Source organism: Salvia splendens, chromosome 4 (assembly GCF_004379255.2).
Source record: "Salvia splendens isolate huo1 chromosome 4, SspV2, whole genome shotgun sequence".
Lineage (NCBI taxonomy): Eukaryota > Viridiplantae > Streptophyta > Magnoliopsida > Lamiales > Lamiaceae > Salvia > Salvia splendens.
In genome coordinates, this window is record NC_056035.1 from 9,313,980 (window position 1) to 9,332,480 (window position 18,501).

The 18,501-nt window shown below is 37.7% G+C and overlaps 1 protein-coding gene across 1 annotated transcript; it reads right to left on the reverse strand.

The window, feature by feature from the left end:
* Window positions 1-3,949: 3,949 nt before the first annotated feature.
* LOC121799090 (potassium transporter 5-like) lies at window positions 3,950-8,111 on the reverse strand. Its single transcript, XM_042198429.1, has 8 exons — window positions 7,901-8,111; window positions 7,383-7,605; window positions 6,448-6,735; window positions 6,102-6,362; window positions 5,961-6,013; window positions 5,729-5,843; window positions 5,027-5,565; window positions 3,950-4,919 (listed from the first exon to the last, which is right to left on the reverse strand). Exons 1-8 carry the CDS (start codon window positions 8,066-8,068, stop codon window positions 4,149-4,151), a joined length of 2,418 nt encoding a protein of 805 aa, XP_042054363.1. The 5' UTR covers window positions 8,069-8,111; the 3' UTR covers window positions 3,950-4,148.
* Between the last annotated feature and the right edge of the window lie 10,390 nt (window positions 8,112-18,501).

Sequence of the window (18,501 nt, forward strand, 5' to 3'; positions counted from 1 at the left end):
GTGTATGATGTGAAAAGATGTTAGAGTGAGGTATATAAATGTCAAAGTGATATGTATATGCTTTAAAATGAAGTGTACGTGTTTTGTGAATTGCTCAGCATGATTAGCTCTAAAATTACTTATATTACGTTGGAGTGAAGTATTATCATTTATAGTGATGTGAATATTTCATAGAGTGAAGTATAACATTGCATTTTTATACACCAGTAATTTAATGCTGACAGTGATGTGAATATTTCATATAGTGAAGTATAACATTGCTTTTTTATACAAAAGTTGATTGTGAATATTTCGTATAGTGAAGTGTATTGAGTATATATTGAAGTAAATTAAGCATATAGTGAACTAGTATATGCTTACAGTGAAGTATATTATGCATACCTTATAGTGTACTATTTTTTTCATTTCAGTGAAGTATATTGAGCATATAGTGAAGTATATTGAATATATAGTGAACTAGTATATGCTTACAATGAAATATATTATGCATGCTTTATAGTGAAGTTTATATTACTTATAGTTAATTAAAGTTGCTATATATTGTACTTATATGATGGTTTTAATATGTAGCTATTGTACGATATTTGCTCCTTTTACGGGTAAGGATAATAATGGTCATCTTGTGACATTTGTTGCTGCCCTTCTGTCCCAGTTAAGAAGCATCTTCTTGGAGAAGGTGTTGTCCTGTCTTCCACTCAAAAGAGAGCATTGATCGGGAACTTCTACAACTCAAAGTTCCCAACTTAATTGAAGTTCATTCTCCGGATATTGTCAGTACAAAGGGAAGTAGAAGTAGAAAGATTTCGAAGAAGGAATCAACGGTGAGGTTATCAATGAAACCAGGTCGAAAATGTGGAAACTACCATGAGATTGGACACCATGATTCGAGGAACTGCAAAAAGGTGAAAGAGAAGACAACACAGGGGCAGTGAGAATCTGGACAAGAATAGTTCACTTTGTAGCATGTTCAGTGCACTTATTATTCATTTTTAGTTCACTTTTGAGTGATTGTTATCTCATTGCAAACTTGTTTTTTGTAATATAAATTCTACTTTAGGATTCTGCATATTACACATCAGATTTCTTCTTCTGTTTCTTTTATTTCGAATTGAATCAAGATTCTGTCAATTAAAGTACTCTACGAATTCTTCATATTTCTTTGGGTCAAAATCCATTAAAATAAATTGTTTTTTAGAGTTTTGCACATTAAACGTCAGATTTATCTATAATTTTTTAAAGTCGGTTTGTTATATTTTGCAACAATTTTAGAAAAAAGGCTCTTTAATTCTATATCAATATAATTTTCATTTTAGTGAAGTATATTATGCTCAATCAATATACTTCACTAAAATGAAAAAATTGTACGCTATAAGGAATCCTGAATATACTTCACTATATGCACAATATACATCACTATATGCTCATTATACTTAACTGAAATGAAAATTAGTACACTATAAATAATACTCTTCACTGAAATATCAAACATCATATTTACTTCACTATAAACAACATTTACTTCAATGTAAGTGAGTTTTGTTTCGTTGAAAACTTCTTGGTTCAACATTTTTCCACACCTACTTTACTTTCTCTTACTTTTTTCTCTCTTCATCTCTCTACATTTTTCATTTTCCACTTTATTCTCCATTTACTTAACTCACATAACACAATTTTTCTTAATCTTTGTGCCGAAAAGAAACGCATCCATTACTATGGAACGGAGAGAGTATTAATTAGTTTATTTGTGAACTATATTTTGTTAAACATCATTTGTGAACAAAAGAGCTAGTAAAAATCAACTGAATCTATATATCTATGAACTACATAAATAAAAATTTTGAACAAAATATTAATGTAAGTTATGAAACTATTGAATGTAAATGAATCAAATAGGTATTACAGTGAACTGAATCATGTTATGAACTATATCAGTTTCTACAATTGTTTCATTCTCCATACATGCATCGGCTTCCCCTACTCTGGATTTTTCTCTTCGTCTTTCGTCTTTCATTACGTATATCAGCAGCTTCGGAAAATTCACTAGTTATCCTATCATATAAAGAAAGTAAAAAAGGATTAATAACAACATTCAAACACAATATACTTGAACATAAGCACAATTCTATATAAAACTATAAACACAATATAGTCACAATATAGGCATAAAATACTTCACTAATAACATGCATCACAAAAACGTCACTCTAACCATGAAATACTTTACTCTAAGCATATTTTACTTCACTAAGATGAAAAAACAGATCACTAGTAACATGCACCACAAACACTTCACTCTAACCATGTAATACTTCACTCTAAGCACATTTTATTTCACTAAGATGAAAAAACAGATCACTAATAACATGGATCACAAACACTTCACTCTAATCATGGAATACTTCACTGTAAGCACGTTTTTACTTCACTGGGATGAAAAAACAATACACTATAAGCATGGATCACAAACACTTCACTCTAACCATGGAATACTTCACTCTAAACACGTTTTTACTTTACTGATATGAAAAAACAGTGCACTATAAGCATGAATCACAAACACTTCACTTTAACCATGGAATACTTCACTCTAAGCACATTTTACTTCACTAAGATGAAAAAATAGATCACTAATAACATGGATCACAAACACTTCACTCTAACCAAGGAATACTTCACCCTAAGCACGTTTTTACTTCACTGAGATGAAAAACAGTGCACTATAAGCATGGATCACAAACACTTCACTCTAACCATGGAATACTTCACTTTAAGCACGTTTTACTTCACTAAGATGAAAAAACAGATCACTAATAACATGGATCACAAACACTTCACTCTAAGCACGTTTGTACTTCACTAAGATGAAAAACAATGCACTATAAGCATGGATCACAAACACTTCACTCTAACTATAGAATACTTCACTCTAAGCACGTTTTTACTTCATTGAGATGAAAAAACAGTGCACTATAAACATGGATCACAAACACTTCACTCTAACCATGGAATACTTCTCTTTAAACACGTTTAACTTCACTGAGATGAAAAAACAGATCACTAATAACATGGATCACAAACACTTCACTCTAACCATGAAATACTTCACTTTAAGCACGTTTTTACTTCACTGAGATGAAAAATCAATATAGTTCACTCGTACACAACACCAATTCATTCATGTAGAATGAACCAAATCGAGAAACAGTTGAAGTGAAAATTACTACATACCTTCAGTTTTATCTTTTTTTCATTAGTTTTTGCATAAATAGATTCAACAAATAGAAAACAAATGAATTTTTGAACTAGATTCAACAAATCAAGAACATGATCCAGCAAATCGATAACAAATAACAAAATATACAGAAATTTGAAAACAAATCGAAAAACAAATTCAACAAATAAAAAAATTACAAATTACCTTTAGTTTTCCCCTCTTCTTCATGACTATCTTCCTTACTGTAGGAAAATATGAAAAATCGACTAAGCCCTAGCTATGGAATGAGGAAGAAATCGCAAAATTGAAGAGGAAATCCCATCACTTTGGAGAGAATTAGAGCGAGAACGAAATCTGGAAATGGGGAAGCAAATTGAACCCTATTTCATTTAAACCATTGAAAAGTCTATTATGCCCCAGCATTCTTACAGTGAACCGAATCATTCACATAGTGAACTAATTCTGCTTCAATTTTGAAAATCACATGGCCAAATACCAGCCATTGATTTATTAATCTTATGGCTGAGATTTATTCTCTAGTTATATACTTAATGGACACTTGCTCCATAATACTATGTATAAGAATGATGATTTTAATATAATAAAATACTACTAATATATTGATATAATTAATTAATTCAAGTTTCGCTTGTTTTTTCAGCTTCAAAATTGGAAACTAACTAATGTATATATGTGTGTGAGTGTGTCGTGACGCTTTACGATAAACACATCAAATAATCTGGAAACGATTCCATAATCTCATTTCATAAAATTATTGAAGTATTGAGGTCTTGGTCCATGCCTACAACATGATGAATTTACACACATGAAAAGGGCAGAAAGTTTAGCAAACATACAACACATACATATCCACTCAGGAAAACCATATTACAAGTATATATATTTAATAGTTTTGGCTGCAAATCATATTAAGTCACACTTCATAGGTCATTCCAACCCTAAGAAGCCTGTTTCTTGGTATCGCCAGCATCTTCTCCCCCTGCCTGAAATTCTTCCTCAGAAAACTGTAAGCATAGTTTATCACAAACTTCTTCATCCACGACGACTCCTGCGCCGCCACCACCTCCACCTCTCCAATCAGGTAGAACACCCCCTGCTCCATCGCCGCCTCCACCGCCCTCGTCTCCTCCTCCGCCCCGCTCGGAACCGCCACCGTCCTCACCCCATCCGACGAATTCGCCGACCTTCCCGCGCCGAACGACTGGATCGACGCCGACGAGACTCGCGGCGGAGCATGCAGCGCCTCCTCCACGTGGACCACGGAGGAAGTCGATTTCCTAGCAATCGGACTGGACTCAGCGATAATCGGAGCGTGGTGGTGGTGGTGTTGATCGGAAGCGGCGGTCGTATTCATGAAATGCTCGTGCCTGATGAACTCTTTGAGATTGTCGACCAATTGCCGCTCGAACTCGTCGGACTCCTCGATTAGATCCTTGTATCCGTACCGGACGACGCACCGGAATATCCTGGCGTCGAGGGGCTCCACCTGGCGGAAGAGGAAACGCTCCTCGCGAGCGACCTTGCTGATGGGGATGGACTTAATGGAGACGAAGATTACAACATTGTGCATCGAAGGGATGTTGGAGATGAAGTGAGGGAACATCGGAGGGATCCCCTGCACCAGCTCCGAGTACAGGAGGCCGATGCCGGGGAGCCTGGCCACACCATTGCTCTTCACCAGCTCCTGCAGGCGGCCGCAGAAAATAATATTAATAGGGGCTATATTTTTTAAAATTATATTTGAAAATATATTATTGACATAAAATTTGGAAAAAATGAAGTTTAGTATACCTGGACGTGCCCGGAGGAGACCTTGTTCCCGAGCTCGAAAACGTAGCGCTTCTGCTGGGCGTAGTGCCAGATGGCCATCATGGTCATCAGCACTATAGATAGGGCTAATGGGAGATAACCTCCCTGAGTGAATTTGTACAGCACTGATGAGAAATACAACATCTCCAAAGACATGAACACGATGAAGAAGGACAAAATCCACCAGATTTTGGTCTTCCATATCATCAGCATGATCAGGGTCACCATTAGTGTGGTTATGACCATCACAGCAACCACCGCAATACCATAAGCGTGCCCTATCTTTTCGGTGGTTTTGAAGCCGTAGGTGACGAGGACGCAGGCGATCATGAGAAGGTAGTTGATCTCGGGGATGTAGACCTGCCCCTCGTATTTGGCAGAGGTGTGGACCACCTTCACCCTTGGGAAGCAGCTCAGGCTCAGCGACTGGGAGATGATCGCAAACGCCCCCGATATCATAGCCTGACTCGCGATGATGGCCGCAGCGTTCGCCACCACGAATGTAGGCCAGTACAAAGGATCTGCATTGAAACCATATAATGCTGAGTTAGTAAAAGTTTCTGGCCATCCCATCATGAAATTTCATTTACAACCAATTAATGGAAGGAGGAATAGTTGAGATGGTTTCAGTTTTCTTTTTACACCTATGCGTGGTATTTGTCTGTTTGATTTAGTTAGCCTCACCTGGTACAGAGTCGTAGAATGTGCGGCCAATATGATCCGGGAACTTGGAAAGATATGCAGCTTGTCCAATGTATGCCGTCAGAAGAGATGGAAACACAATTCCTGAGAAACTCATCTGCAACATATAGTATATAGGTAGATGATCAATACACACATAATTAATTTTAAACACAGAACCAAAGAAAAATAGGTCATTATACGAGAACAAGGAAATGGAAGATCCTCATCATACTTGGACAGCAGGTACATTAAAGTGGCCTAGATCTGCAAACATGGCTTCGGTTCCTGATCATCAAAAATATGAAAAAATAATACTATTAATTTAGCAACAATTGCAAGCAGAGAGAGAGAGAGAGAGAGGAGAGAGAATCACCGGTGATGCAGAGAACGACCCCTCCTAGAGAGACCCATCCCTCTTTGCCGTTCCTTTTGAAATAATCGATAATATATACAGGATTGAAGGCGCGCAAGACGGTGATGTCGTGTTTGAACAAGTTATACAAGCCAAGCCCGGCTATCAGCATGAACCACGTGCAAACCGCCGGAGCAAACGAGTACCCGATTTTGTCAGTTCCGAAGCGTTGCACGCTGAAGAGGATTATCAATATGGCTATTGAAATGTACACAACCGCATCTGCAAAAAATCCACTCACCATACATCAGTGAAGCCATGAAAAATTAAAGGAAATTGTAAATAAATAATTAAATTAATTAGTCACCTTGGCCGAGCCCCTTGATTCCTTCAACAGCGGAAAGAACTGAGATGGAAGGAGTGAGAACGCCATCTCCGATGACCATGGCAGTTCCGAGGATTGTTGCGAGGAAGAGGATGATCTTGGCAGTCAGGCTTCTCTCGAGTGCGTGTTTGATCTTCTGAGCCCGCCGCAGCTGGTTTGACGGCGTGTCAAGACGGTAGTTCGAGAGCTGCCGATCCTCGGGTTGATCGTTTGGGATCAGCCCCACTTTTGCGTACCGGCATATCAAGGAATATAGTGCAAACGTTCCTCCTATTTGTTCAGGTATATACCATTATCATCATCATTGTCACGCCAATGTATAAAACCATATTTTTAGTGACCGTGCTGTCTAGTTGGAATAAGATAACAAAAAAAGTACTTATTTGATTCAACTAACATCATTTCGAGCATCATCAAAATATGTTATCCTATGTGTTGATGAGACAATTAAGAAAAATTGAAAATTTAATCAAATTTTGTGATTTAAATGATTATTATACATAATTTAGTTTTTTCTAACTGAGTAAGGACTTGTAATCTTATGATGCAGCGTGCGTACTGTACACAAATATTATTAGTAGGTGATACTATGATCATATGATGATTTTGACACACACCAATAAACAAAATTATACATGTTGGAAAAAAACAACAATTAATCTTATTATATCTCAACAACTTTTGTTTCTACTATGACGTCCAAATTCATGCAATTTATTTCCCAATATTTTCTAGGAATGACGTCACTAAAAGTTGCGATCGCGGGAAGATTTATGTATTTAAAATTATTTATGTGGTTTAATCGCACGCAGCTGTTGACTGTGAGATGTAAATTAAGAATATATATGAAAGGAATTAATGAGAAAACTAAAGTGGTAAAAGTGGAGTTTGGATGAAGGAAAAGGGCAATCGCTCACCATCGCCATTGTCATTAGCCCATAAAACGATGAAGACGTATTTGATCATGGGTATCAAAACGAAGGTGTAAATGATGAGGGATAGCACGCCCAATATGTCGTCTTTGTGTTTGATGCTTCCGTCGAAACTGCTGTCGAACACGTACAACGGCGACGTTCCGATGTCTCCGTATATTATTCCCACGCTTTGGAACGCTAGGCTCAATGTCCTCCCCCAACTTACCTATTCATTCATTCATTCATTCCACATATCACATATGGCTTTAATTAAACTCCTATTTCGAAAATTAAAGAATTCGTATATTCATGCAATTTTATGTGTCTGTCACCACTTACATGGGACTATCAAATTAATTGATGTTACTGTGTACAAATTCTAAGCACAAAAGAGATTTAAAAAGAGCAATTAGTTTCATATTTTAATATTCGTAGATCTCTATGTAACATATACTATAATCAACATATAGTAAGAAAGATTCTCAAAATTTTTTGAAAAATATATGAAGTAGAGGAAAGACCTGGGTGGAGGCGTGATGGGTGGGCTTGAAGGAAACATTTCCGGCCTCCATGTTGAGGGAGTCTACGCGGCGGAGCTTGGCCCACGAGACCTTCCTCTCCTTGATACCGGCCTCATTTTCAGCGGCTTCTTCCGGCGCCGTTTCCGTGTTGTGGTGCGGCTCCGCCATGTTTAATGGAGTATTAATTGTTCTTAGCAAGAAGGGCAATGTGATGGGTGGTGGTGGTGGTGGAGGAGGGTTTTTATAGGGCGGATGGCATGAGAGTCAAACCAAGCATACCATTAGTTTAAATTCGGAAATCCAACGTTGTTACATTGTGTGGAACCTTAATTTAAGTCTACTATTACTAGGCTACCTGACGTATCATTGGTGGAAAGTGAAAATTTAGATATTTAATGTGTATTATTGGTGCTCTTTACTACTATTTGGGATCTACTAATTACTTGTTTAATTTTATCTCCCACCAATGTCATGCCATCCTTCTCAAATCTCAACACTAATTTTCTACCACTCTGTAGCCTGTCCCTTGCTTTGTATTTTTCCTGCATTAATCTTTAATTTTATTTCCTTTCAACTGCTTATTATTAGGAATTTCCAACCACGGAAGAGAATCGGATTATAGTAGTAGTGCTCTGTACTGAGGGAGTAAGGGCTAAACTATATCAAATAAACAAAACTGTCATCTATTTTACTCATATTACCAATAATATTCCAATAATTCCATATTTTACAATAGAAATTAATGATTCCTTCACGAAAATAGATGAACTGTGTGATATCTTGAAGCTGTTTATGTAAATCACTATTGGAATACATAATTCGAACAAATTAGTTCTGTTGGTTTCAGTAATCAATGCTTTCTCTATATTCTTGATGGAGTACGGACTAAACAAGCCCAACAGCAGTGACGGCCCATCAGCCCAAAGCCCAAGGAAGAGTATCAGATCGGCATTACCAAAGAGTTCGGCCCCAGCCTACAGCTCGGTAAAAGCCAACCAATCAGTTCGGCATTACCAAAGAGTTCGGCCCCAGCCTACAGCTCGGTAAAAGCCGACCAATCAAGCTCTACTCTCAGACCGGCAAAAGCTGCTCGGCAATAGTTCAGCAGTTCGGTCTCAGTATTTGACCGAACTGGGAGATCGTCAACTCATGTCAGAACCTCCACGATCTCCACTACACCCACGATCTATTTAGTGGTGTCAAGCAGTCATTAACTCATGCAGGATAGTGGGCCCATGCAGGATCGCATGACCTCCACGACATCCACAACCATCATTAGTGGTGATGCAAGCCACGATCTTAGTTCAATGTATAAATAGAACTTAGATCAGATAGATTAGGGGGACTCTCTCTCTCGCTCTCTAGAGATAAAATATCAAATAGCAAGTTTGTATTTGTAAGCTGTAGAAAACAGATCAAGCAATACAACTCTGCCCTCTTTTCTTCCCGTGGACGTAGATTTACTTCAGTAAATCGAACCACGTAAATTCTTTGTGTCTGCATTTTCATTCTCTATTAGCATTCACAAACATCGGAAATTCGCGGATTCATCACTGGCGCCGTCTGTGGGAAACAGAGAACCAAATTTGTGATAAAGCGAGTTTTTGATCCTCTTCTACCAAAAAAATGCTTACCAGATCACATAACACCCGTGCCTCCGTCCGTGATAACCATGAGGAAGCTAATCCAGCAGCCCATAGGCCTGGAAAGCAGCCTCGTGAAAAATCTACTTCCAGTTCTCACGGAGAAGGAACAAGCCGCTCAAAAGGTCCACACACCGAGTCTTCCCAGCAGCCTGATTTGAATGAGGCTGTCAAGCTGTTCTTGGCTGAGAAGCAGGATGAGTTCTTAGCCTTCCTGCAAAAGAGCCAAGAGCCGAAGACGAAAAGGGTGGATTCTCCTTCCTCCTCCAGACATGAAAGTCACTACCGCAGTAGTGCCGTGTCTTCCGGAAAGAAGAATCCTCAACCCCGACATATTCCTGTTCCTCCTCGGTACCGGAACCACAGGAGAACTCCATCTCCTCCGTACCGAAGAGATGTCAGTTCGTCCGAAACGAGCTGCAAGCTAACGATTGTGAGTCAAAGCTTCTAAAGAAGATACAAGACCACAATTCAGCTTAAACAATCAGTTCGTCCGAAACGAGCTGCAAGCTAACGATTGTGAGTCAAAGCTTCTAAAGAAGATACAAGACCACAATTCAGCTTAAACAAGCAGTTCGTCCGAAACGAGCTGCAAGCTAACGATTGTGAGTCAAAGCTTCTAAAGAAGATACAAGACCACAATTCAGCTTAAACAAGCAGTTCGTCCGAAACGAGCTGCAAGCTAACGATTGTGAGTCAAAGCTTCTAAAGAAGATACAAGACCACAATTCAGCTTAAACAAGCAGTTCGTCCGAAACGAGCTGCAAGCTAACGATTGTGAGTCAAAGCTTCTAAAGAAGATACAAGGCCACAATTCAGCTTAAACAAGCAGTTCGTCTAAAACGAACTGCAATAAGCCAACGATTGTGAAGTCCAAGCTTCTAAAGAGGATACAAGGCCACAATTCAGCTTAAACAAGCAGTTCGTCTGAAACGAGCTGCAATAAGCCAACGATTGTGAGTCAAAGCTTCTAAAGAGGATACAAGACCGCAATTCGGCTTAAGAATCAAGCACTTCGTCTGAAACGAACTGCAACGAAAGTCCGATTCTCGCGATAAAACTTGCCTGAATTAGGACAAGGGAAAGTCCGATCCCCAAATTAGGACAACGGAAAGTCCGATCCGAGCGATAAAACTCGCCAAATTAGGACACAAGACGAGTCCGGTCAAAGATGTTTATTTCATCAGACCAAAGACGAGTCCGGTCAAAGATGTTTATTTCATCAGACCAAAGACGAGTCCGGTCAAAGATGTTTATTTCATCAGACCAAAGACGAGTCCGGTCAAAGATGTTTATTTCCTCCGACCAAAGACGAGTCCGGTCAAAGATGTTTATTTCATCAGACCAAAGACGAGCCCGGTCAAAGATGTTTATTTCATCAGACCAAAGACGAGTCCGGTCAAAGATGTTTATTTCATCAGACCAAAGACGAGTCCGGTCAAAGATGTTTATTTCATCAGACCAAAGACGAGTCCGGTCAAAGATGTTTATTTCATCAGACCAAAGACAAACATCAACTTACCCCGTACCTTTATCCAGAATGCCGAAGTGACTCGCTTCGCCGAAGTAATTCACTTCGCTTTTCGGGGGGGGGGTAGTGATGGAGTACGGACTAAACAAGCCCAACAGCAGTGACGGCCCATCAGCCCAAAGCCCAAGGAAGAGTATCAGATCGGCATTACCAAAGAGTTCGGCCCCAGCCTACAGCTCGGTAAAAGCCAACCAATCAGTTCGGCATTACCAAAGAGTTCGGCCCCAGCCTACAGCTCGGTAAAAGCCGACCAATCAAGCTCTACTCTCAGACCGGCAAAAGCTGCTCGGCAATAGTTCAGCAGTTCGGTCTCAGTATTTGACCGAACTGGGAGATCGTCAACTCATGTCAGAACCTCCACGATCTCCACTACACCCACGATCTATTTAGTGGTGTCAAGCAGTCATTAACTCATGCAGGATAGTGGGCCCATGCAGGATCGCATGACCTCCACGACATCCACAACCATCATTAGTGGTGATGCAAGCCACGATCTTAGTTCAATGTATAAATAGAACTTAGATCAGATAGATTAGGGGGACTCTCTCTCTCTCGCTCTCTAGAGATAAAATATCAAATAGCAAGTTTGTATTTGTAAGCTGTAGAAAACAGATCAAGCAATACAACTCTGCCCTCTTTTCTTCCCGTGGACGTAGATTTACTTCAGTAAATCGAACCACGTAAATTCTTTGTGTCTGCATTTTCATTCTCTATTAGCATTCACAAACATCGGAAATTCGCGGATTCATCAATTCTAAATTTATACAGTACTTAACTTTTAATTAGTTGAATCCTTAAACCTCGTTTTGATCCACGTTTTGGATCACGTTTTTTTTACTGAAATGATAATTTTAGCGAAAATAACTGCCAAAAACTTCATTTTAATAGTTTTAGTTATGCATTAAAAGAGATTATATTATTTGAATACAATAATGTATAGATTTTCGAATTAAATTGTTGGTACTCCAATATCCTTAATTTTTATAGTTTAATTATGATATAAATGGAGTATATAGTTGCGTGAGTTGCTGGGACATGGAAAAAGTATTGTTATTATTATAGCATAGGACAAGTAACAATAATTACTTAAAATTAAGTAAAATATCCGGCAATCAATCATTTTCTATTTATTCTCATTAGTTGAGCTGTGAGTATATTACATGGTGACATTAATTTTAGTTTAATACTTTAAGTTTAGTGGGCTTTGCAACTCAACAAAAAAACAGCAATTACTTATAATTAACTAAAAAATCAGACGATCAATCATTTTAATTCTATTTATTCTCAATATTATTCTAGTTGATTCGTGCATTACATTAGTTTTTAGTTAAACTAGTCCCAAATTAGCAGGTTTGCTTTCCGTTTTTCTTTATTCGTTGGCAATATAAGTTAATTATACAGTCCTAATCTCTGTTATATATTGAAATCAAAATAGTTTTAAACCCAAAGTGTACTTTTCTTAATCTTAACACCTCGTACTTGATTATTTTTCATATACATATAATTGCCAAATTGACTTGAGTTTTTTTTTAGGTTTAAGGACTAATGGATTTGCTATTTAAGATTTATTTATCAAAATAATTTACTACGGAAAGTCAAGGAAGAATCATTGGTGTTTGGTTGTCAACCCATCCCCTCAATTATTTGCATTAAATAATACTAATACATAAATCAGTGGATTTAAAATTTGTTTAATGAATTAATGGCGGTGACCAGCTGATGATGGCGACAATTAATTTCAATCATTTTCTTGTTTTACCACTATGAAAGAAACACGAGGGTTGAAAGTTGAAACTTAAACCTAATAACTGTCATAATTTATTCCACATAAGTGGAATTTATACAAGTCAGTATTCATTATACACTACTCTATTCCCACATTACGACGTGCTGCTCTAACAAAATAATAAAAATACGATTTGTTGTTAATCGTAATAATATTATAACTACTACTCCTACTATATAATACCACTATTCATAACAGTAAAACAATAGTAATATTGTATATATAGGAGTAGTATATTAGTATATATTTAGTAGCATTCAGCTTCTTTTCTATGTGTGAAGAATCAATACTGATTAAAACTTCTATTTTTTGCTTGGTATCTCAATTGTTATTGCGCAATGTTACTAGTACTTAAAGACATTGCGTTGGCGCAACGTGTTCGATTAAATATTTATGCCTCGAAATTATATTGTTTTAAGTATAAATTCAGTCCATGCGAAGAAATTAACATTCGCATCCAAATCACGTATGATATGACTCAAATTCACTTGTAAAGTATGTGACATACATGTGACAATATCAAATTTATAAAAACCGTACACTTTTATGATAATTGATATGTTATTTTTATGTTCATGAGAAACCATATATCTCAATTTTAGGAATCAGATGCCTATATGAATTGTAATATTGACTAAATATAGAGTCATAATAATTACTAGATTTCACATATAATAGCTCTTTCTAACTTCTATCTCATATAAGAACAAATATTAATGCAAATTAGTGTTTATAACTAAATTGAATAATTACTATAGAAAGTGTTCATTTGATCCCATATATAATATTTAATCAGTTTTTTCAATTATTTGACATCAAATGAATGATACTAATCATGTTATCTATACACAAATTAATTTATAATATTGATTGTTGCATATAAATTCTTTTAGTATTTATTATTATTATTAATAATAATATTAATATAAAGAGGACAATATCTATATTTTTGTTATATAAGACATGGTGATTGGTGAGGCCTGAGGGAGCATGTTTCAAGTTCAAGTAGCTCCATTTAATTTGGTTTGACCAATAATTCATAGTATTAATGTAATTATATTCCCCAGTAGTCATAAACTAGGCAAATAATACGAAGACAAAGAGAATCAAATTTAGAACAACTAGGAATCTCTTCAATTTACCAAATAAATTAATCATTATATTATTGATTTTGCAGACACGGATGGGCCGCGGAATAGAACTCGTGGTATTTTGACATTTTGCATTTTATTTATTTTCATTCGTTTGTTGTACTTTGTTAACAAAAACTTCGAAGCAGGCCATACCAACGCGGTAAGGAGTACTCTCTCTCTCGTTATAACTAAGACATTTTTCTAAACACAATATTTAAGAAATTACTCCCTCCGTCTGTCATTAAATGTCTCATTTTTCTTTTTTCGTCCGTCCGCCAATAAATGTCGCATTTCACTTTTACTATATTTGGTAAGTGGACCCTACATTCCACTATTTCCACTCACATTTTATTATAAAATCAATATATAAAAGTAGGTCTCACATTTCACTAACTTTTCTACCCACTTTACTACATAGAGTTAAACAATTTTTTAAAACCCGCGCCGGTCAAATATGGGACATTTAATCACTGACGGATGGAGTATTGTTTAAAGAATTCTGTTTAGAAAAGGTAAAGTAAATAATTAAATAGAGGTGTGAAGAGATAATGAAGTAATTGAGAGAATCAAGTAAAAAGATAAATGTGTTATTATTTGCTAAACAATAAAATGACAAATTTTAGGTGTGACGTCCTAAAAAGAAAAGTGAATCGATTTTGGTGTGATGGAAGAGATAATAAAGAAAGAGAGAAATATATTATTAGTTGCTAAAAAAATGACTTAGTGTTTTAGATGAGATGTCCCTAAAAGAAAAACGACTCGATCATGGTGGGACAAGTAGTAGAGTAGTAATTATACTCATAGTAAGTGTCATTTATTGCTCAAATGTTTGTAAGGCCATCCACAACGCTGTCTCTATACCGTCTCTTAAACCGTCTCTTAACTACTATTTGAGCACTATTTGAGGGCCCCACTGTCCTTTTTTCCTCCATCTCTTAACTAAGAGACGGAGGCTGCAACGCTCCGTCTCTTAACCGTCTCTATACCGTCTCTTAATTACTATTCATTCAATTTAATTTATAATTTTTTTAAAACCCAATTCAATTTAAACAAACACACTTTATTAAAATTAAAACAATATTACAACTTAACATTAAAAAAGCGAAGACATAATTAAAATTCTAAAAAAATAAAAATGACATAATTTAATATTCTCCGCCAAAGTTTTCCCAAATGTGCTCAATTAGATCCTCTTGGAGTTGGGTGTGGGCGCTAGAGTCGCGTGTCCTTGCCCGAATAGCCAACCGTTCTTGTATAGATGGATGCGCTCCACTTCGCGGCGGACTACTTGCAGTTGAGCTTCCGGGGGATTCGGGGTCGAACCAATTTCCGGCATCGGGTCCTTCGTCTCGGACAATCATGTTGTGCAAGATTATGCACGTATACATGATGTCGACCATGCTCTCCATGAACCACGAACGAGCCGGGGCTTTGATGATGTTGAAGCGCGCTTGGAGAACCCCGAAAGCCCTCTCCACATCCTTGCGCGCAGCCTCCTGCTTCTGCGCAAAAAGAGCCTGCTTTGGGTTCGCTGGCCTGCCGCACGTCTTCACGAAGGTCGGCCACTTCGGGTAGATGCCGTCGGCGAGATAGTACCCCATTTTATACCGTCGGTTGTTGGCGACGAAGTTGATGGCCGGCGCTTTACCATCCAAAACTTCGGTAAAGAGGTCGGACTGTTGGAGCACGTTTACGTCGTTGTTCGAGCCAGGGACCCCGAAGTACGCGTGCCAGATCCAAAGTCGGTAGTCGGCAACGGCCTCGAGTACAACGGTTGGGTGGGTGCCTTTGTGGCCGCTCGTGTAGGAACCCCTCCAAGCCACCGGGCAATTCTTCCATTGCCAGTGCATGCAATCGACACTGCCAAGCATCCCGGGGAATCCGTGCACTTGTTCGTGCAGGTTGAGGAGGAACTGACAATCCTCCGTGGTTGGCCTCCGGAGAAATTCGTCACTGAAGGCTGCCCGGACGCCTCTGCAGAAGTTGAGCAAGCACAAGCGCCCAGTACTGTCTCCGATGTGCAGGTATTCGTCGAATATGTCGGCCGTTTGTCCAGTCGCAAGCTGCCGGATGGCTGCAGTACATTTCTGCAGCGTCGTGTGGCTGGGACGACCGACCACGTCGAACCCTTCTCGGAAGAACTCCTCCCTGGCCGCCAAAGTATTCGCTATGTGGAGAAATAGCGGTTTCCGCATGCGGAAACGGCGACGGAAATAGGTATCTCCCCAAATCGGGTTATCGCAGAAGTAGTCGCGTACTAACCGTGCGGCGGCTTCCTCCCGGTTCCGATTGATGTACTTCCGGGAGCGTCGTGGGGGTGGTGCGGCTTCCTCCGCCTCTCGTCGTCGATCTTCTTCGAGTGATTGTTCCATTAATTGACGCATTTGCTCAAAAGGATCCATTTGTTTGAGTTGATTGAAGATGGAAATTGGAGTGATAGAGAGGATTTGAGAGGAATAGATGTGTGTTTGTGTTTGAAATGAGTATGGAATAGAATTATTTATAGAGTAAAAAAATTAAAAATTTAAAAAATGAAAATAAATATTTAACGGTAATATTACCGTTTGAAAAAAAAAAAAAAAATTTTTATTAAAAATCGATTTAAAAAAAAATGAATTATTGCGTCATCAGTGACGACGCCCACTCGCGGGCCAGCGAGTGGGCGTCACGCACGCATGGGGACGTGCCACGTGTCTCGGGCGCGTGGCGAGACAGCTCGTCTCGTGTCTCTCCGAGACGAGCTACGCGACGAGCCGGTCGCGAGCTGGAGACGAGATGGCCGCTGCAATGCGTCTCGCGGGGGTCTCGTCTCTCCGAGACGAGACGCGAGCCCGGCGCGAGACGCGTTGTGGATGGTCTAAACCGTTAATTGCATACAAAGATTCAATTTTTATTTTTAAAAAAGACATGTTTGATTCTAAGAAAAATATTCCAGTGTTCAGTATATTGGCAGATTTGAAAATCGCATGATTTGATAATATCCTATACGCTCGATAGTACGTATAAAATAATAGTATGAAAATACGCAAATTGAGAGTACAATGATTGCGGCATACATATAATATATACATAAGAAATGTTATATGTGAATATCGGTATGCCATCGGAAGCTATTTGTTGTGACACAAACATGAATATTTGAAGATATGTATGCTTACATTGAGAGAGATACTTCTTTGGTCCGACTCAAGATATTCATATTTTTTAGTTTATTCCACTCGTCAATTTTCTATATTTCAAAATAAATATCTCTCACTCCTCATTAAAATATTCAACTATTTTTATTTTTATTTATTATACCTAACAATCCCTCCTAAAATCTCGTGTTATTAAAAAATATGAACATTTTGAATGGAACAGATGAAATATATATTATCAATTACAAATACTTCCTCCGTCCCCAAAGAATATGCACTTTGAATTCGACACGAGTTTTAATGCAAAATTGAGAAAGTAAGAGAGAAAAAGTAATTAAAGTATTATTAGTGGAGATTGGCTTCACCTTATTAGAGTGAAAAGAATTTCTAAAATTGGAAAGTGCATATTCTTGTAAAATGAAATAAAAAGAAATAATGCATATTCTTATGGGACGGAAGAAGTAATTAATAACCCTATAACATTCTCATTAACTTAAAGGTAGCAAAGATCGGGTTGAGTCGGCATCTATCGAACTTTTTTAAAAATTGGTTGGGGGGACAATGAATTTATGTTAAGTTCGGAGCACATATTGTGGTCTAGACATTATGTACACTAGGGCCTAGTTCGGTTGCCTATGTCAAATTTAAGATTAGTTTTGATTAACGTTTAGTAGGTAATATTATATCCATGACTCAATACAAGATTGAATCAATGATGATTAGAGCCTAACCCCCACAACAAAAATAATTGTTGTGTACAAATAATCATTATTATATATCTACTCTTTACTTCTTTTCTTTTTTTACAAATATCATGACTGTCATCCTCAATTTTTCAAGAGCAATCTGCGTATTTTAAATTTAGAAAAGGATATAGAATCAAATTTTGGAAGAAATAGAGAAGACAAAGACGATCAAATCTGTGCAGAGGTAATTTTGATTTATGCGATTAACGATTTATGCGATCAAGGATTTCTAAATTCTACCCATTCATGATTTTTCGTATGTGAAAAATTGGGTAAAAATGTTTTGTAGAAATTAGGCTCTTTAGATTCCATGGAATTGTCCATAATTACAGAAACTTAACTGGAAAATTGGGTGGAAACGAATTGAGAAGAGAGGTTAAGTAGATAGTTTGAAGTATTTCTAAGGGTATCTTAGTAAATATATTATCTTGATACTATATAATATTTTAAATCAAACATGGTCGGGTTGTTTAGATCTGACTGGCTTTAACCCGGCCCATATGGAATCACGATTTATGGGCTGTTGACATATCATTAGGCCCGATCCAACAGTAAACGGACTGTCCTAAATGGGTCAAATTGGGCCTATTGATAGGCCTTCCTATATAATCAAATCACACGTAAT